General features: G+C 33.7%; 1 protein-coding gene across 1 annotated transcript; it reads left to right on the top strand.

Annotated features, from left to right (window-relative positions):
• The first annotated feature begins 17,723 nt into the window (after positions 1-17,723).
• LOC105421579 (protein FAR1-RELATED SEQUENCE 6-like) lies at positions 17,724-18,770 on the top strand. Its single transcript, XM_011629482.1, has one exon. It carries the CDS (start codon positions 17,724-17,726, stop codon positions 18,768-18,770), a length of 1,047 nt encoding a protein of 348 aa, XP_011627784.1.
• The last annotated feature ends 3,960 nt before the right edge of the window (positions 18,771-22,730 follow it).

Below are 22,730 nucleotides of genomic sequence, written 5' to 3'. Positions count from 1 at the left end.
GAACCTGTGTTCCACCCAAAAACATAGATTTTGTTCCATTTATTGGTTGTTTTTTATCAAATTCAGTTGTGGGTTTCGATCATTGGGGCTTCATATCTCAAAGAAAATTGACATGTTTATTTATGATCTAGTGAATTTTTTTATATGAATTTTTTCGTTGCACCATATCATGAAAATTTCATAGATCTGAAATTTCTGCCTTTTCTTCAATTAAATTAAAAATACAGAATATTTTTTAATGATATTTGGTGCGTTTGAAAGATGATCGAAGTCTTTACAATGTATGTATGTTCATTGGTTGGATTATCCAAACATTGAAGGCCGTTTCTTGCTCAAAATGTTGCTTCATTTTTGGGAGTTTTGAAAAGTCAATTTTTCTAAAAAAGATATTTTGTTTAAGAAAATTATGTTTTTTTGTTGAAATTAGGAAATGTTTTTCTATTTTTCTTAATAAAATTATTTTCAATAGAATTATGATTTTTTAATAAGATTACGTTTTTTTTATGAATATAGGAAATTGTTTTTCTATTTTGCTTAATAAAATTATTCTTTTGATAAAATTATTTTTTTGATGAAATTGATTCTTCTTTTTGATAAGTGCATGATAATGTCGCTCGATTTTTTTAATTATATTTTTTTAAATATAGTTATAGTTGTAATGATGGAAATGGGATATTTTGTTTTTTTAAGTGCATGTAAAAATTTTTGTTGCCTTATGTTCAATGAAACACTACACCTTCTTGTATGTGCTTAGTTCTTTTCTTTTTCTTTTTTTTCTTTCTTTTTTTTTCAACAATTTTGGAATGTTATGGAAAGAGTCTTTATAAGATCAACCAATTTTTTAAAAATCGGCCGATTAACTCGGGATCAGTCACTGGCCGATCCCGATCTGGCATGATTCCAGAGAGAGAGAGAGAGAGAGAGAGAGAGAGAGTTTTATAAAGGTGAACTTAATTTCAAATCATCCCTCATTTGAGAAATTGATTTTTCTAAAAAAAATTCATTTTGCTTAGTAAAATTATGTTTTTTATCAATATGCGAAGTTTTTTTCTGTATTGTTTAATAAAATTATCTTTTGAACAAAATTATGTTTTTCAATAAAAAATTATGTTTTTTGATGAATATGGGAACTGTTTTTCTATTTTCCTAAACAAAATTATTTTTTTGATAAAATTATGGTTTTTTAATAAAATTATGTTTTATGATGAATATGGGAAGTGGTGTTCCATTTTGCTTAGTAAAATTATTTTTTTGATAAAATTATGGTTTTTTAATAAAAATATGTTTTATGATAAATATGGGAAGTGTTTTCTATTTTTCTTAATAAATTTATTTTTTGATCAAATTATTTGTAACTATTCTTATTTTTTGATAAAATCAATGCACAACACATTGATATGAATATGGTAGATACATATATAAATATATAAGAACAGTAGAACATATCAATGTGTTGTGCATTGATTCTTCGTTTTGTTGCATATTATGAGATGTACTTTTTGTGAAGTTTGCCTTATTTAAGGTCATCGAAAAAGTATTGTATGAATTATGCTTTATCTAACTATATGGAAGTTGTCCTTTCTATTTCTTGTCTTAATTAGTTGGCATTTTTTTTTTATTTAATAGCATCAAGCTACTTTTGTTATTTGCAAAAAAAAAAGGCATAAACTTTCATTCCTAATGTGAATGATTTTTTTAAAAAATAAATAAATAAATAAATTTTTTCATGTAAGGTTTGGGATAGATATATTAATTCTTGGAAGAAAATGTAACATCACAAAAATATCTTCAAAAAATATCCTAAGATATTTTCATGTACAGGACTATAGTATTCGAATATTAATTTATAAAAAGTTGTTTCAATTTTTTTTGTAAGATAAATATATGTAATAAGATATTATATACTTAATCTAAGTATTTCTATTTTTTTTATTTTTTTGGGAGTTTTTTACCCTTTTTTTAAAAAAAATCTACTTGACCGGTTAGCCCGGTTTTACCGCCCCGGTTAGTCCGGTTCCAGTTCAAATTGCTCCCAGCCCCATGTCCGGTTAACCGTTCCTGTTCGATTTTGTGAACATTAGTTGATTGCATGAATGAGTTGTGAGCGTGTGGCTGATCCTTTGCCTTGGGATGGCCAGCGGGATACCCCACTAACTAGTAACACTTTGCTGTGATGTTGCCTACGCGACGACAATGCTCACAAAATAGACGTGGCTTCTTTTTGCCATAGCGCCCTCTTGTTTTCAAATTTGAATGAGCCGCAAGAGCAGCTGTTTCTCCTTGCAAGGTTTGACAAAATTGGAATTATATTGTTCTTCTTGCTGGACAGATTTGACTACAAACTGTCCCAAAAGAGTCACTCGGTCCCATTAGGAACTGGTGCACTCATTTGAGTTGTTGTTGGGTCTGCATCTCCTTAAATGATCCACAAGTGCATGCATGAATTTTTGCATATGAGGCTAGTTCGTCCCAGATGGCCTTCATAGAAGTAAAGTAAGATGCCACCAAGAACTGCCCTTACTAGATTGTAGAGAGCTTCCTCTTGAGATTATAGATCTTTGAACCATTTCCTTGAGAAAACTTATCCTCGATATCTATCCAAATTTCGTAGGTAGTGTCCGCATATACAACACTATCTTCAAGATCTTTGGAGAGTATATTGAGTAACCACAAAACCACCATGTGGTTGCATCTCTCCCAAGTCTTGACAGCAGTAAGTGGCTCGGATGATTTGTAAAATGAACCATCTACAAAGCACAATTTATTTTTTGCTCCTAGAGCCATTGTCATGGCTCTTCTCCACGTGTTGTAGTTATCTCCAAAAAGAGGTTGAGAGACAAGTACGGCTCCAGGATTGTCAGAATGATAGAGATAATAAGGAGAAGAGAAATCAGAGGTAGAAGCATTGCTAATTTCAAGTGAAAACTTAGACTTGTCACCTGATGGCGAGTTTGCATCATTTCCATTGTGTATCATGGCTTGAAGGTGAAGAAGAGAGATGATAAGCAGGTTCATAATGGACTTTACTATTCTGGTACCATGTAAAAATTCGTAAATGGGAAAGAGATGTGAGAATTTGGTATCTTTCTCTATTGATATTGGGCTATATATAACAATATATGGCTGGTATAAAAATATACAGCAATATCCCTTGATTGTGGAGATGATAAATAATAAATCTCTACAAACTAGAAGGTTACAAATATGGCCAAGTAAATATCTATCAACTAGGAAAGTAGATATGGCCAAATCAATCTCTATACAAATTAGGAAAGTCCATCAATTCTACAAACTAGAAAAATCCAAGTAAATCGTCATAATTAGGAAATGAGTTATAAAATCTTCAATGCAAACCATAATCAATCAAAGCCTTGTTGGAGTTATTACCTTTCAAGATCGCGACAACATTGTTCCATGATAGTTCTTAGTCACAGTGAGAGTAAACTGGAACGCTACACTCATTGGATTTTAGTGAACTAGGATCTGAAAAGTCAAAATACCCTGAGTCATGAGGCACATCATGAGTCTAATTAAAAACGGAGAGGTTTGAAGATCTCCTCTAGTGAGAGTCAATATGTAAATGCCTCATCAATATTTGAGTCAGGCTCAAGAGACAGGATCAAAGAATCTAATACATTAGAGAATATGTGTGAGATTAAGCCCTGTGTGTAAAGGCCAGGCTTTGAGAGGGCATGAACTTAAATCCTTTCGTTGAGCCTTCTCACAACATGTGTATAGGACCATCGCAAATAGGAAGCCACTCTGATAAGTCGATCCACACAATTTTTAACCATTGGATGTAAATTCCAATAGCTGAAATTATGTCACTATATTCATGAAAAAAAATTTGTACCTTGTGCCTAGGCAATGGCACATACTCAACCATTCGATCACAGATCTAAAAATTAAAGACAATTGTGACCTTCTTATATAAAAAATAAATAATCTCAATATATATTTCTCCTTTGGCGGATGACACCAAACGAATAAAGAATTAATTGTCTAGGCAATTGGGGCTCTGAAACAAACCTCACATTTTAAAATGACCAATGCACAAGTCACAACAAAAAGCAAAAAAGAAGGGCAAAAAGTTAGTAGAATCGCGAGATCATTACGCTGAATAAGTATAACCATTATCGCCTGAAACTAAAACTCACAAGCCCCTTGTGCAATGTATCGAGAATTTTAGGAGACCACATCTCTCTCTAACATGATCTCTCTCTCGCATGACCAAACACTTCAAAATGTACGGATATGGCATGAATCATCAGATTTCTTTTAGACAGATGGTTTCTAGAAACCTTTCCCTATTGTTTCTGCGGAGAGAGAGGTCTAGAGGTTCATAAACCTGTCACTTAGAGAAGAGGACGATGAGAGAGAAAGTAGAGTTGGCCTATAAATGTAGGTGTGTGTCGGAACTTGGGTCCATTGAGAAGAACAGGGAGCACATTTCGCTGGAGATCATTATTATTAAGCAGATATTGATTACAACAAAAATCCATGAACAAATAATCATTCTTTTATTTGGCTTTAGAGGATTTCAAAATGGTGTGGTTTGAATAGAGCCGAGGCTCTAAACAATCAAATTAGAGCCCACCTTCAAATAATCAAATTAGAGCCCACCTTCAAATAATGTCGAGAGATGTGGTTTCAATATTAGAAAGTTTTGTGATAGCCTTAAATCATATTTTTATATCTAGTTATAAAATTTAAAGCTTTAAAAATAGTGTAGATCGAGCCAATCTACAAAAACTTGAAAATCTTGAAAATTGACTGTTCAAAAATGCGTTATAAGATGCACTATTTCAAAAACTTGAAATCCATTTTTTTTTTATGTCCATGCATCTTGATGTCGAGATGACCAATTTGATGATATTTGGATATCAAAACCATCTCTTTTAGTAAAAGTTTCGAGGTAGGCTCTAATTTGATGATATATATATATATATATGAAAAACACTAAGCAACACCTGTAAGCGAAATTGAACAGTGATTTCGTCTATGCTGATTACCGTCTAAAGTTCATCGCACGATCACAGTTGTCTGATAGTGTTTTAATTTCTATTTTTTTTCTAAAAGTCGGAATGATCTAAAATTTGGAACATGTGTTCGTAAAAAATAGGAGAATCTAATAAAAATAATAATTCGTAAATATATATTGACCAAAATACTCTTAAAATTTACATATGTATTTTGGTCAATTTATATTTTACAAAATATTTTTTTCATATTTTTATTAGATGCGCATCACTAAGATATACACAAGCTCCAAATTTCAGATTATTCTGATTTATAAAAAAAAAATGAAAAATAAAATACTACCAGACAATCATGACCATGTGATGAATTTTGGACGGTGATAAGCATAAGAAAAATCATTGTTCATTTTTACCTATACGTTGAGAAAACTTTTCCTATATATATATATATATATATATATATATAGAGAGAGAGAGGTGGGGAGGGGGGGGGGCCTAGTTGACCCTTTTGTTGGGTTTATTTTATTTTGGAAAATTGTTTGGCACGTCCAATCCCGCTCATGTTATTATGTGGGCATGGGGATTTACATTGTCCACCAAAACTGGGTCCTATAAATAATAGTCTTCTACAAAAAAAGTAAAATTAATTGTTCAAATATTTCTTCCGAAAAATATCATTTCTAGTTTTTCAAATTTATTTATTTTTACATATTAATAATCTCTATGTTATAGATTATATATTCCATAAAAATTAGGCATAAATTCTATTTTAAAAATAAATTGTTGAGGGGCCCGCATTTCTACGTGTGAGTCCGTGGACTCATAAAAATCGTGCCCTTTTGTTTTTGGGGTATGCTTTCTATGCTTCCCCTACAACATAAAACTTATATACTTCCCCTTATCCACCGTCCATTCTGAACGGAGGACTAAGATTGGCCCAATCACAATGTAACATCTCTACACCATTTTATTTTTTATTTTTTTTTTATATAAACTATTTTGACTCCAAATTTTGCACGTCCAATCCTCTATTAAACTCACACTAGCAAAAAATATATAAAAATATATTTTCAATTAAATAAAATGACCAAAATACCCTTAAAAGATTCAAGGGGTATTTTCATCATTATATTTTATCAAAAAATTATTTTTAATATTTTTTATAGGTGTGCCCCAATGAGAAGATGGCACATACCAAATTTCATCTTCATATAATTTGTATTAAAAAAATTAAAAATAAAATACTTTGAGACATCGGATCTAAGATCAAATCGTAAGTGGTTGTCTTGATCAAAATTGGACGGCTGGATGGTAGGAGAAGCATAGACCTTCTATGCTATAGGGGAAGTATAAAAATATTTCCCTTGTTTTTTACGGCAAGAGACTGGGGAGATTTGTTATCAAAAAAAGACTAGAGACAGTTTGTTTGTTATTGGGGTGATTAAAGGAACTTTTTTTTTGCATTAATTTAAGGAAAATGAGTTTCATAATGAGATATCTACCCCTATTTTGTATGGGGTTTTGGCACATGCTTATAAAATGCTAGTTTAGAAATTAAATGAAATGTGACTTTTCTAAAAGTATTCATTCTAGGGAAAATATCTTTGTACCCCCTTTTTTTACTTCCATTTCCCAAAAGATTCAAGAATTGAAACTATTTATTACAGCATAAAGTCTATCTCTTTTCTATCTTCCTACCCCTTTGACCATATATTATTGACCTAAACATTTTGTAAAATGACTTCATCTCTATCTCTCTCAAAACTTCGGATCTCTCTCTCCTCTCTCTCTCTCTAAAAACTGCGTGCTTTTATTTGGGCTTTGTAGTGAGAATTCAGAGAAAGAAAAAGAAGCGCTCGAAGTTCTCCCACCATTGACGACTTCACTGTTATCCAATCCTTGCTTTCCCACCTCTCTTGGTCAAAACCTCTGCAACTTGTTTGGGTTTTGATCATCTGCTTTGCTTCTGAAGCTTTGTGACTTTTTAGGTTGTCAATTGTCTGTTCTTCATCAAAGTCACTGTAACTTGTTAGGATTTTGTTTCTCTCATTTTCGTCAAAACCATTGCAACTTGTTAGGGTTTCAGTCCAGTGCTTTTGGTCAAGGCCTCGGCAAATTGAGAAGGTTTTAATCCTCTTATTTGGGTTGAGAATGACAGAAAAATGCTTAACGTCGCCCGAAAAAATCAAAGGGTTTGGTTGGAAGATGCAGAAGCCAAAAAGGGGTGGTGAAGCAACTAAAAGCCGTCGACCTTTGTGATGCCTCTCGCCTGAAACACTTCTCAAGAAAATCAAGGCCGGAATTTCAAAATTTTTCCTGTAATTGTGGTACCTTCCCTATGGCCATCTCCACGACTGTAAAACCAAGAGACCATATATCAAAGGCCGTGACATGTTCCCTCTCTTTTTCCCTTTTTTTAAAAATTTCAGGCGCCATCTACCTCAAAGTGGGCTTATGGATGTAACAAAGAAAGAGAGAAAAAACCATATATCAAGGACATGTTTCCTCTTTTTAAAAATTTCAGGCGCCATCCACCTCAAAATGGCCTCATAGATGTCTCAGAGAAAGAGAGAGAAAGAAAAGTAGTCGGTCAGGAAAGAGAGAATGGATTGAATTTGAAGGAATGTTTGGAGCTGGTTAGTTTTGTATTGAAGAAGATTATTTTCTCCTCTTTCTCAAATAACAAGAGAAAGAGAGGATGAGAGAGGTGAGAGACAGAGTTTTCAGAGAAAGAGAGAGGAGAAATACAGAGTTTTGAGACAGATAGAGATGGAGTTATTTTACAAACTGTTTAGGTCAATAATGTACAGTCAAAGAGGTCTGGAGGGTAGGAAGATAGAAAACATAGAGACTTTATGCCGTAAGAAATAGTTTAAAGTTTTTGATCTCTTGAGAAATGGAAGTCAATAATAAAGAGTACGGTAATATTTTCCCTTCATTCTAAATGAGGCGTTAAGTACTGCCCTTTTAATTTTTCATTTTAGTTTGTTTCTCTAACTATTTAATATCTCATACTTAAAGTTTATTTGGTGTTTCTCTTTTTGTATGTTGAATGTCGATCAGATTTCCATTTTTTCTATTATCTTTATCTATTTTGTCGATAAACAAGTATCTTTATATTTTAATTGAATTCCCATTTTGATGTGAATTGTTTTTAACTTGGGATGAAGTTTTTGTAAGGCTTAGGCTTTAGGAAAATGAAATATAGCCTCACCTCAAATCCTCGTTTGAAAAGCAATTTCAGCAGTAAAAATCTCCATGATGGCTCTAAAATCAATTTTCAATATTGATAATAAAATTTAAAGCTAAAAAAAATGTAAAGATCTTGCGGATCTTTGAACACTTATTTTTAGGGTGAAATGGGCATTCTAGATAATTTATTATAATAGAAATTATTATTAGAGCTGGAAATCTTTATTTTTTTCACAACCATAATGTTCAAGCTGAGATTATGAAGTACGATTTTACTTATTCTGATGAGGCAGCAGCCCTATCAAACCATTTTCCTTTATCTTATACTATATAAATTTTAATATTTTAAATTTTTTGTATTTTATTTATTTTATTGCTATTTGTTATCTTTGATTTATTTCATTGCTATTTGTTATCTTTGATTTATTTCTGGTGGTGGCTAAATTTCAAAAATAAATAAATGAGACATATATGTAAAAGTGTTTGGCTAACTAGTGGTAGATTTAGGATAAAAAAGTTTATATAATGTCACAACTTTATCCTATTTCTAAGGTGCGCCTCAAAAACCTAGTAGAAAAGATAATTTCGAAGTTGGAAAAAACTTTCCAATTGTTCATCTCGACCTTAAAATGTATGGATATTTAAAAAAAAAAAAATAATAAGTCCTAAAATAGTGTATCTTGTAACAAATTATTTGAACCGTCTATTTTTAAGCCATCGTAAGATTTCTAACACTAGAACTAAATCTAATGGGAAAACTTAGAAGCACGCCTTATGTTCATAATATAAAAGTAAGCACCTTATACAAACCTCACCCTTTACAGGTGTGGTTTGTATAAGGCGAAGACCCTAAACCATCAAAGTAAGGCACGCTTTCAAATATTGCCGAAAGATGTTGTTTCAATACTGAAAATCCTTGTGATGGCCTGAAATTTTATTTTCATATCTAATTATAAAATTTAAAGCTTAAAAAATAGTATAGATCGAGCAGATCTATGAGCACTTGAAAATCTTGAAAATTGACGGCCCAAAACTACATTACAGGACACTATTTTCAAGACTTGAAATCCATTTTTTTTTCATGTCCATTCATCTTGAGGTTGAGATGATCAATTTGATGATTTTTGGGCATTAAAACAATCTCTTTGTGTGAATTTTTTGAGGTGTACCTTAATTTGATTGTTTAGGGTCTCGCCCTTACATAAAATTTTTCCTTTACATAATCGGTAAAAAAACATCATGGGCATATAATTATCTTAAAGAACCTTTCTAGAACAAAATCATATCTAAATGAGTCTACAAAAGAGATAATTTTAAAAAATTGGAAGTAAAGGAGATGCGACATATAATTTGGAAGTGAGCTCCAATTTATTCTTCAATACACATACATAAATTCATCTCTCCAACGAACTCTAATTAAACCCCAAAAAGCAACCATAAATGTATCCTAGCTGGCACTCAAATAGATAAAAATATGAATTATGAGAAAGAGATGCAAGGAAGAGGAGAAATTGTTGGAAACGTGGAAAGAACTTTTTTCTCCTCCTTCCCTATCACCCCCTTGGAGGACTTTCTCTCTCTCTCTTTCTCTTTGACAACTAGACACAAGTCATTTTTACTCTACATGTTGTCATTTTTACTCTACATGTTGGATCATAGAAATAAAAATAAGTTTATCTTAACAAATAAAAGTCACAAAGACGGAAGGAAAAAGTCCAAATAAGGCCTAAGGCCTAGGCCTTATATAAAAAAGTATAGTCATGTTTCAAGTCTCACCAAAAATTGCATGGAATCGAAAAGTCTTCAAATCGACCATTTCCACCTTGACTATTACGTATATGACAAAATAAGGATTTCAAGCTTTAAAAATAGTGTATGTTATAAAACATTATCTAAACCATTCATTTTTTAGTGTTCATGGATCAGCAGGATTTACACCATTTTTGAGCTACGAATTTCATACTCGATAGTGGAAATAGATTTTAGTGCCACCATAAGGTTTTCCGATACTTTAGGGCCAGTTTAGATGTCAAAGAAAAAAATATTCACAGCGGAAAAAAATGCAAGTTTTTCCACCTCAATTGGAAAATATTATCGTGTTATTTTATTATGTTGGTAAGATGTCTTATTTCATTGATTTGTCAAAAAAACCCCATTAGTCGGGCTTGGGTACTAGGCTAGTACTAACAGAGAGGGGATTGCCCTGTTTGCAGGTGTCCGGTAGTCGGCTTGGGTTCTGATTAGAGAGAAAGGTAGAGGGCAAAAGATAGACAAGTATCCGGAGAGCTCTTCTCATGGTTTTCTTCATCCCAAGCCTCCCTTAGGCGTTCTTGGTGGTGACTCTCTCTCTCTCTCTCTCTAAATGGGGGCCATTGGCTTCTAATTCCTTATGAAGCTCTCTGTGTATGAGTTGTTGTTGTCTTTCATCTTTCATTTTATGTTTATGTTGTGTGTTTTTTGGTGGTTTTTTTGGAGGGTTGATGCCTCTGCCTTTTGGTTGTTTTTTGAAGGGCATTTGGGGCCCTTTTTCACTTTGAAGTGCTCTTATACGGTTTGTGTATAAAACCACTTAGCCTGCAACTCTGTAATAGATAATGGTGTATATTTTTTTGGCTTACAAATATAGGGAAATCTTAGTATTTATGAATATATTACACCACCTCCTGTTTTGGGATCAGGTCTTCGAGCCCCATTCGTCACACCAGTTGGAAATGGTCGTTTTGAGGGCATGATTAAGGATTAGGGCTAAATCATATATTTGGGTGGAGGTCATGGTCAAGGCTCCCATTTCTGCCCTATTGAATTGCCACCCTTTCCCTCGCATGGTTAGTAGCCCTCCATGCATGCATTCCATCTTAATATTAGAAAGATGGAAGCCAAAAACTAGAGCTCTTTCTCCATATAAATGGAGAGAAACAAAACAGAAGAGCTTCCCCTAGAGAAACAGAGAGAGATTGAGGAATACAGATTCCCTAAAGAAACAACCCTAAGCTTCCCTAGAGAGGAAGACATCGAGAAAACCAGAAAAATGACGTGCAAGTTTTTGCTCTACAACTGCCTTTGATGCCTTGTAAGCTTTAAACAAGAGAGGGGGCTTGATCTTGGGAGAGAGAGGTGTTCTTGAAAGTAGCAAAGAATTTCTTTGCAGTAGAGGTCTGGGTTTTGAACGAGAGAGAAACAGAGATTTTCTACGTAACAGAGCTTAGGGTTTTGAACAAGAGAGAGCATAACTCTATATTTGCAAAGCTTTTGAAAGAAAGAGAGAGAGAGAGAGAGCAAAGCTTTGAGTTTTCTTCTCGCATATAATAGAGAGTAGAAGGAGACGAGGGAAAGGCAGGGAGGAGAGGGAAGAGCGTGAGGGTTAGAGAGAGAGAGGCACAAGAAACGCGACTCAAGCCAAAAAAATTCAGGTCTAACTTGAATTTTTTTGGATGGCAATTTTTGCCTTGAAATGGGATTTTTTTTTTCTTGCAATCTAAAATTCTTACAAAAGCATGCAGTTGTCCAAACGGTCAAAGTCACTTTCAGGAGATTTTTGGATTGCAATCTAAAAATATTTCAATTTTAGATACATCCAAACTAACCCTTAAATGTTTTTCGGGATGAGTTTCTAAAGAGAGACTTTATTTTGTTTCCTAAGGCCTAGGCCTTATAGAAACCACATGATCATGACATTTTAACACTCAATTGTAAAGCAAAAGAGAGGGAACGATCCTTAGCCTTGACAATAATGTGAGAAAGGGGAAATACTATGCTTAATCCGAGAATTTGAAAAATATAGATTAGAGAGGGATGAATCCCGGAATTTGAAAAACGTGATGTGTTAAAGAGTGATTAAGAGATATGAAGTATGGATAATAAGGAGAGATGAAAGAATAATTAAATATTTTTAAGACAAAACGAATATATTTTTAATATATTACTTAAAATATCTATTACACTTTTTTACGTCATAGAAATTTATGGATAGTTGTGAAGCATTTAAAATTTATGATCAAGTAGATGTTTTTTCAATATCAAAACAACCTTTACCATAAGATTTTATATGTGCACCTTAATTTTCCATTTTAAAATGCCAATATTATATGAACTTTTCCATTTTTAATATACTTGTTTGCATAGAACTTAAAATATCTATTACACTATTTACATCATGAAAAATGCTAAAAGATTTAATACTCCTAGAGGGGTATACATTCTATTTACTCACTCAAGTAAAAACCCATTATAGAAGTAATTTTAGGACTCTATATTTTAGGGATATATACTCCCAGAGGAGAATACTTTCAATTTACTCCCTCTTCAACCAAAAAAAAATAGGCATTGAAATCTCTATGTCCTAGAAAAAATTAATATCTCAAGATTGAATAAAAATTGTTCAATTTTTGAAAGGCGAGATCTAAGTGTTAGGAAACTAAAAAATCAATTTTGTTCAATTTTTGAAAGGCGAGATCTAAGTGTTAAGAAACTAAAAAATCAATTTTTTTTTTAATTAATTATCTAGTCATTCTTAGATTTCATCTAGTGATTTGATGGTTCCCAAAATTTCAAATTGAAAAATTCCTCTCAAATAGGCCTTTTGTGTGAGAGAGGATGCACAATAAGTTCCTGCTACACGCTCAAGGAAAATTCTGGACAAGGATGAGAGTTGTGAAGCATTTAGAGTTCATAGAAATTCATCATCGTTTGACATTTCGAAATAGATCATAAACTATTTTTAAAGCATGTAAAATTTTCTAAAAACTAAAATTAATTTTCATAGTAAATGGAACATGATTCCTAAATGAATTTTAAAGAATTAAAAATTTTGGTCAAATGCAGGTTTTCTATTTTTTAGGCACAGACAACATAATTTATCTGAGATGTTGTTTATACTCAAAAATACGGGCAAGGAACTTCACCCCTGCTTTGGTTACGGGTACAAACAAATCGAAGAGTTAGAATAGAATAGGTCCCATCAAATTACGTTTCGAAGGAGAGTCGGGCCATAAGGCCGTATCCCTCTCGGATTGCCGGCAAAGCCAGCTTCCATCTTATTTCAACCTTGAACTCAACAAAAAAGCTTAAGAAATGGTTTGAAAGCAAAAATAAGAATTTGAAAGAAATATATTTTAACAAAGGAGAATAGAAGACAAGCACAAACAATTTACCTTACTAGGAATAGAGGTACACATGAGTAGAGAATGTAACTATAAAATATAAAAAGAACAAAAAGATAAAAAACAAGGAAACTATGGAATCTAAACTACTATCTCTAGTAAACATGCAATATCTAAAGGGTGCGGTCTATATAGAGCCTAGGCTCTAAACAATCAAATTAGAACCGACCTTAGAATAGTATCGAGAAAAATGATTTCAATATTGAAAACTTTTTTGATAGCCTTAAAATATATTTTCATCTTTATTTATAAAGTTTAAAGCTTTAAAAATAATGTAGATCGAGAGATCTATGAAAACTTGAAAGTCTTAGAAATTGACGATCGAAAAATGGATTACAAAATACGCTATTTTCAAAACTTGAAATCTATGTTTTTCTCATGTCAATGCATCTTGATGCCGAGATGATCAATTTGAGGATATTTGGGCATCAAAACAACATCTTCTAGTGAAATTTTTAAGGTAAGCTCGAATTTGATTGTTTAGAACCTCGGCTCTATATAAACTTTTTCCATATCTAAATAAAGGAAATAAGACTAAGAAGATGAGAAATGGATGTAAAGATAGTAGGAGCAGGGATGTTACATGAAATGAGCTAGAGAGAGGAAAGGAATAAAGGATTAAATAGAGGAGGTAAATAAGGAAGGGAATGGGGATGAAACATCAAAGGAGAAGAAAAAAAAAAAGAGGGATGAATACTCGACAATAATGAAAGATAATGAATAACACAAAAGATAATAATTAGAAGGAGAAGACAGAGAGACCAAACTATTGAATAAAGCATAAGGTATATAACCAAAATAAGTACAAGAGAAATATGAAAGAAGAGCAAGGGGGGGGAGAAAGAGAGAGAGAGAGAGAGAGAGGGATCTAAACTACAAGATGAGCAAAAAGATAGAGAAATCTATACAACAAACTAAAGGAAATAAATACTAACTAAAAAGATGATGAAAAAGAGAACTAAATGCAAACAAACAAGAACAATAAATACAACATTAGAAGAAGAAGAGAAATGAAGAGATTAAATCATAAATAAAGAGAGAAGAGGGGGAATCATAAATACAAATAAAAATAGAATAAATATAAGAAATAAAATGAAAGAAAAGAGAAAATGATGCTTTAAGCCAGGCCCCTGGGCCCGACGCCCAAAGTCGATGTCGATTCATAACGACTAGTTGCACAGTCAATCCTGAACTTCTGGTTTTTAATGGGGTAATTAGAAATAGAAGGAAGAGGGCCCAAAAAGTCGAATTATCTAGGCCGCCTTCAGTTTGATTGGGTAGGTTTAAGGGGTTAGAGATTTTAGTTTTGGATTCAACAGTTTAGGAGGGATGAGGGTTGCTCAAATGGGCTCACACCTGGGGCTCTCTTATACAACCTTAAACCTAAACTTGGATCTTGCTTAAGCTCAAATATAAAGAGAATCTAGACATAGCTTAGGCTAAAAAACCATGAAGATCTGGACCTTAAGCTTTAGGCGAAAGGGGCTATTTATAGGCAAAACAAACCCTATACAGCCTATAAGTCGGTTTTATGTGAAATTCGGACCATCAAAAGTCTGGCGATATTTGGAGTGGCGCCAACGACACTTGGAACATCGTTATGTCATTAATGTTGTATTAATGATGGTCAACAAATATTAATTGTTCTTTTAATGCATTTGACGCAACATTTGCAATGTCGTAAAATGCTAGCTGGCGCGCCGCTTTGGTCTTACAGTCTTCTAAACCTCAACCTATCAAAACTCGACAACCATGTTCTGTACTGACATCTAGCATGTCAGTACGACCATGTCACGCCTGCCGGTATGGTCTGACATGTTAGTATGTCCCTCTAATCTCGTCAGCCAGGTTGTTTTCTGCCTGTTGGAGGTTTTGGGACCTGGCAACATTCAGGATGAGTGACATTAGCAATGTCGCAAGATCTTGTCAGTTTTAAACGTATGTTTTGTGACTGAGGTGCCTTTGACGCCTTGCCTTTGGGTTCTGACAGAGCTTTGACGATCGTTGGAGTAATGCTAGAGCCTTCCCTTTTGAAAATGCTTCTAAGTCAAGTGATTCTGAATCTATCTTACTTGGTATTTCCTTTTGGTGCCTTTGATCCTACTAGGGCAATATCGGGTTAGTAGATGTTAAGTTTACTTAAAGGTTCAAGTGGGGTGAATAGTTCAAGATATCCGAGTGATCTGCCTAGGATATTTTAACCTATCTTTAACTTCTTCAGTCGAGATTGGGGTGTCTACAGATGCATTAAAATTAAAATTTTTAATTTTTAAATTTGAAAAACAATAGCCAGTAAGGAACATATAAGTAAGACAATCTTGAATGAAAATATGGTTTACGTGCGTGGCATGTAGTATCAAGCTTTCATAACATTTAAAAAGCTCTTAAATCAATTATAAATGTAATCTAGAATTTTTTAAAAAAAACCAATGACATCATTTTTAAAACATTTGAAAATTAGTCATAAATTATATGTAAGAATAAAATTTGGTACATAAACGTATAAATTACCAAAAGAAAAACAAAAACAAAGTAAGTGTCCTATTTTGATAATAGCAACAATATAATTGTCTTCAAACATTTAAAAATTTGTAATAATAAACTAAACATTAAGCACAATATTTTCAAGACTACGAAAATTCATGAATAAAAATCGAGAAGATCAAATATAAATTTTTTAAAAATATTAAAAAAATTATAAGTATGAATCATGATAATTCGCAAATACTTTAAGAGAATTTAAAAAAAAAAAACACTTTCGCCCTTGTTCGGATGTTCAACATCCGAAAACAGCCAGCTAGAACTGTCACTTACAAATTCAAATGTTGAACATCCGAAATTCTGAGAATTTCGGATGTTGAATATTCGAAAGTTTGAGAGTTTCGGATGTTGAACATCCGAAATTTTGAGCGCCAAGACTTCTCGTGCACGGGCGGAAACTTATATATGTTTAGTTTTTATAAAGTTGGGAAAAATTGATCATTTAAAGAACATACCCCATTTTACTGTTCTTAATACAGTAACCCACAAAGTTGAAGAGATTGACTCACTATTTGGACGTGATTGGTACCGTTCTTACTTTTTCTTTATACGGTTGATTAATTGAAGTTTATTTATCTATTATTATTTAGAATATTTAATTTTGTTAATAGTATTCGTTGTGTATTTGAGATTAATAAATGGAATTTGTTTAATATTGATCAAGTTATTTTTTTATATAATTATTTGTTGTTTGTATCATATTGATACATTGTATTCTTTGTTTTGGCGAAATAATTGTTAAACTTGTTTGTTTGTAATAAAATTTGTTGTTTATTTTGTGTTTATGTGAGTATTACTCACACACTATTTCAATCTATTATGTAATACTCAGATTTTATGAACCCTAAAGTAGTTAGAAATATCCCAATTTTTGGTAATTTTTTTTAACACTAATTTTACTATTCATTTAATACATGAGTATTGACGATCGCTACTGACAATTTTAGTAGTACTCTATTTCAATATATTATGTAATACTCAGATTTTATGAACCCTAAAGTAGTAAGAAATATACCAATTTGTGATAATTTTTTGTATTGATTTTTTATAACAGTAACTTTATTATTCATTTAATACAGTAGTATTGATGATGGCTACTGAGGGAGTGCAACTGGTATTTCGATATGGGGGGTCATTTGATACAAATGCGGATGACGAACATGTTATTTATAAAGGAGGAAAATTGAAGGTCATCCAAGTATAATGGGAATAGTTCCTTGGAGGAGCTAAAAAGTCATTTTGCAAATTTAACCAAGTGTGATCCAAACAAATTAGCTATTATGTACCACAACACAAGTCTGTCTAGTGGGCTTGATTTGATTGATGTTAGTGATGATATAGATGTATCTTTTATGTTGGGAGGGGAATCTTCGAGAATTGTAGTATATATTGCCGAGGCACAACAAGAATTTATTGCGGAGAGCCCATCTTCAAGGTATAGGTATATCTACAATTTATGTTTTTCATCTGTAAATTGCTTTATTTTAATCTTATATGTGTAGAAATTGTTGTTTCATCTTACACTCTATTTTTTTGCAACAGTTAGTGTAACACTTACCTGAGCAAGATCAAAACATTGGAGTGGTGCCCAACCCTGAGCTCGTACTAGAGCGTGATATGGAAGACATTGAACCACTAGAGGAGTTGGTAACGAGGTTCAATTGGGCAATTTTTTGAAAATGTTAATGAATGTCGGCATCATCTAGTTGATTTTACAATCCACAACAATTTTGTTTTGAAGTTTGATAAAAGTAAATTAGGATGGGTGTGGGCAAGTTGCAAGGCAGATGGATGCACATGGCAAGTGAGGTACTTACGAGTTGACAACACCGCATACTTTAAAGTGAAGTCTATGGTTAAGAAGCACATATGTAGTGGTCTAATTGAGAGGGTCCATCAGCCACTAGCTCGTAGTGATTGGGTGGCAAAAAAGATTAAAGGTCACCTTCTTGACCAACCAAAAATTAAAGCAAAAGACATTGTAAAGGATGTTCAACATGATCACAGGGTCAGGCTTTCCTACATACAAGCTTGGCGAGGAAAAGAGGTTGCTAGAGAGATGATAGATGAATCACATAAACAACAATACCATGACCTCCCTCTGTATATTGAGAAGATTAGAAGAACCAACCCGGGAACTGAAGTTCGCATCCACATAGATGAAGGCAAATTCAAGCGACTATTCATTACCTATCGTCCATGCATTATGGGGTTTGTCAGTGAATGCAGGCCACTAATTGGCATTAATGGAACATTTCTAAAAGGAAAGTATCAAGGCATTTTATTGTGCACTATCGCAGTAGATGCAAATAATGGGTTCTTCCTATTGGCATTGGCAGCAGTTGAGAATGAGAATTACCAGAGTTGGTATTGGTTCTTAAGTATATTGAGTGAGCTCTTAAATAGGTACCTTAATCTACCTGCCTTAACTATTATATCACATCGACAGAAAAGCCTGCCAGAAGCAATAGAAAAATGCTTTCCAACATGTTTTCCATCATTTTGCATGCAACATATGGGAAAGAACTTCAAGGGCTTTATGAAGAGGTCAGCAAATACTGAAGTATTGCTTATGCTATTTTGGAAGGCTGCTCGTAAAGCGACCATTGGTGGGTTTGAAAAAATAATGTTTAATATACAGTGTGCCGACCTAGAAGCATATGATTGGATTAAGAATATTCCACCCAAATTTTGGGCAGATGCATATTTTTCAGGGTCTAGATACAGTCATCTTACATCAAATGTGGCCGAGTATTTCAATGCTTGGATTTTATCAGCTCTAGAGAAGCCGATCATTACAATGTGTCAAGAAATAAAGATACAGTTAATGGCCAGGTTTGAAGAGAAGAGGGAATTAGGCAATACTTGGAGTGGCATGTTAGTACTGAAGGCCCAATAATTACTTGACACGCGAAAGATGAAGGCTCTATTTTTACACAAAGTTATATCCACCATGGACACGCTTTTTAAGATCCACCATCTTGGGAAGAAGTACGATGTCGATTTAATGCGTGGACATGCAGTTGTAGAAAATGGCAAATCAGTGGCATTCTATGTGCCCATGCTATTGCGGCCATTAACCATATGCATATAGATCCCACTATGTACTACGTGTTAAGTATTTTACAATGGAATACTTTAGAAGAGCATTTGAAACTCCCTTTGCACCTGTCCCCGATGATATTGAGTTGACAGTTATTTACAACCGGACAGTGTTGCCCCCAATGACTACACACCTTCTCGGTTGACCAAGAAAGCAACGAAGAATATCCAAGACGGAACATCCGATCACTAGGCCTTTGAAGTACAAACGATACGGCGCAGAGGGTCATAATAGGAGGACATGTAGAGAACTGATAGAGTGAACTTGATGTTAATATTGTATTCTTATATGGAATTATGATTTTCATGAATAAATGAATTGAGTGAATATTATGTTTTTGTTGTCAAATTTGTGTCAATACAATCGGAATTCTTTCTTGTCATAAATCTTCTAATGGATGAGTTTGCCAATCTTTGTGTCGACATAGATGATTTCAATATTAGAAATCCTTGTGATTGCCTTAAAATAAGAAAATTTAAATTTCGATCCATACATCCAGAAATGAATTATTCTCATGTCCATGCATCCATAAATGATGTCCATTTTTTTATCATGTCAATGCATCTTGATGTCCATGATCAATGTGATGTCTAAACAATTTCGGATGTTCAACATCCGAAATTGACATATATTCGGATTTTGAACATTCAAAAATGGTACTGTGAAAATTTAGGAAGGTCCTGGATTTTCAAAATGAGTTTTCGGATGTTCAACATCCGAAAAAATAATATTTTCGGATGTTGAACATCCAAAAACTCACTGTGAAAATCCAGGACTTCCTGGATATTCACAGTGAGTTTTTGGATGTTCAACATCCGAAAACGTAATATTTTCGGATGTTCAACATCCAAAAACTCATTGTGAAAATCTCACACTAAGTTTTTGGATGTTCAACATCCGAAAACTCATTGTGAAAATCCAGGAAGTAAGTTTTCGAATGTTCAACATTCGAAAATATTACTTTTTCGGATGTTGAACATCTGAAAACTCATTGTGAAAATCCAAGAGCTTCCTGGATTTTCACAGTACCAATTTCGGATGTTGAACATCCGAAAAAGTAATATTTTCGGATGTTGAACATCCGAAAACTTACTTCCTAGATTTTCACAGTGAACATCCGAAATTGTTTAGACATCACATTGATCATGGACATCAAGATGTATTGACATGATAAAAAAATGGACATCATTTCTAGATGCATGGACATGAAAATAACTCATTTCTGGATGTATGGACATGCATTTTATTTTCTTATTTTTAGGCTATCACAATTGTTTTCATTGCTAATTTTATGATAATGGATGCACAGTAGCTGTTATTTTCACCACCATCAATCACAAGAAGTAATGTAAATAATGTTAAATTAATAAATCCCATTAATCTTATATCGAATGTATACTGGATAGCTCTAGACAGTGATATGATGTTAAACCCAATATACATATGCAACCACTAACAATCAAATTTCACCAAGATTCCAAGTCTTCTCAAGATGGCCCATAAGCACAACAACACACAATGATATCAAGAGTGATACTGAAGATTCTGTAATATATTTAGTGAGCAGTAATAATACAAATACTATAACTTTTCATACAAAATATGCTAGCTCTATATGACCCTCAAAATGACCCATTACAAAATTGGGATCCTCAAAATGGCCCATTACACGCCTCGCCTTCTCTTAGGCTGATACTGTTTATTTCGTGTGCTATATCTTCTAGGTTCCTCAACTGCAGGTTGTGTGGAGGGAACTAGGCCTTCTACAACCCGACTACTTTAACCCACTCCATCATCTCTGGCCTCATCAGGTATAGCTTCATCATTATATTGACGTTGTAAATGCTCCATCTTGGCTTCTACGTCACCAATATCCATAGGCACAAACTTAGACAATATTTCAAACGCGTTGTTAACGCAATTAAGAACTTTAGGGTACTACTTATGTCTAAGTGTAAGTGCCTCTACTAACATGACTGTGGATGCCTTAACTGCATTAACCTGCACAACAAGATTACATAATTAGCATATTTAAACAATTGAATAGAACTAATAGGTAAATAAAATACTAAAAGAATTTTTAGGTCGATATAAACGTACCAACTGATCGTCATAACCTTGGGGTCTCATTATATATTGTGGTTCATGAGCAGGAACCACTGGATATGAGGTTGCAATATGTCTTTGGTGGGTTAGCGATATTATGTATCAAAGGATGAGACACCAAATTGTACCAGGTCTTGTACTCCTCTGAGGGCAACACATTATCAGTATCTTGTTGAACATCATGCATGATGCGGTCATGGCGAAACAACCAGTTAGCGATTTTATCTGCATTGACGTTTCGCCAGTCTCGCTGTCCAACTTGTCTACTTGCCCTCTTACTAACAACCAAGGGATTCCTAGGAATGCCTTGTTTTGCTCCAAATTGTCGGCATACTCAATCTGACATGTACGGCTAGGCAATATCGTCAAATATCAAAGTTGTAGGGCACATTGCAGTTTGAAATGCCTGCTGCCAATCATCTGAAATGACCTCATCAGGGTTGAGATAGGGATTCCAGATTACCTGTTATATGATATGCAATCAGTCAATAAAAATAATTACAAATACTTAAATACTATTGAAAGAATCAATATCAAGTTATACACTAACCTCATTAGGTTGGAGGTTATCAATTTCTTGTCTGATGGGAGGCATTAAGTTATGTGGATTGTCATCATATTTCTTCGGTAGCTCCCATCTTTTGGCCCTAGGAATATTTGGAGGGATATTATGCGGTATGGGCCTCATATGCATAATATGCTCATATGACCAGCACTGCAGTAAATTGAGTATGATAAATATTTAATATATTAAGAAAGCAGTCTAAATTATTACGCTTATGTCATATACCAAAACAAATGGTTACCCGCATGAGAGTGGCTGAACCACTAAAATGTCTTCGCTTGAAAGTGCAAGCTTTTCCAAGTGAGGATAGAGGAATGAAAGGGCTGCAACACCCCAACCATATGTGTTGGCACCGTCATTATCTTTGAAAAACTACAGGTACCTTGTTGGCACTGTTGAAACTGATGCATCAGCGAATATGGTTACACTAATGAGGAAGAGCAGATATGCTCGAGTATATCTATAAACTTGAACTGGGGTTACATCAGGTGCCAATTCCCTAAAATTAGCCTTCAGCCATGTATGCCTCAGGCTTGCCAGGTTGCCATCAGGGACTATCCCTAAATTATCTTCTATAAACTTTCGCAGGCCCTTGATAGGACGACATGTGTCTGGGTTGCCATCCCCAACCAGTCCTAATATCTCATATACATCAAAAAGTGTTGGTGTCATCTCACCAGTATGAATGTTGAAATGAAAGGTGTTGATCTCATAAAACCACCTCTCTATATTAGCTGCGACCAAATGATAATCAATTCGACCTGGCCGAATGATAGCCAACGGACCCAATCCAAAAGCATGAACTAACTGAACTTGTTTTCTTGTTAATTTCCATTCATTTAATTGATAACTCTTCTCATCAATTCTAATTTCTTCTTTCTCCTGAATACAACAAATAGACAACATATTAGAATCAACATACATATATATACTTTCCATAGGATGTTTGAACCAGACTACCATTTATTGAAAATTAAGCAATGTTCTGGATGAAGTTGCAACAAACTAGGGTCCTAAGGACCTTCTGGATATCCTCCATCGAGACGTAAACGATCCATATTCACTGAAATCTCATATGGTCACCA

Source organism: Amborella trichopoda, chromosome 8, assembly GCF_054954075.1.
Source record: "Amborella trichopoda isolate Santa Cruz 75 chromosome 8, AtrichopodaSantaCruz75HAP2 v2.0, whole genome shotgun sequence".
Lineage (NCBI taxonomy): Eukaryota > Viridiplantae > Streptophyta > Magnoliopsida > Amborellales > Amborellaceae > Amborella > Amborella trichopoda.
Note: the sequence above shows the minus strand (reverse complement) of the source record. Positions and strands in the feature narration are given on the sequence as shown.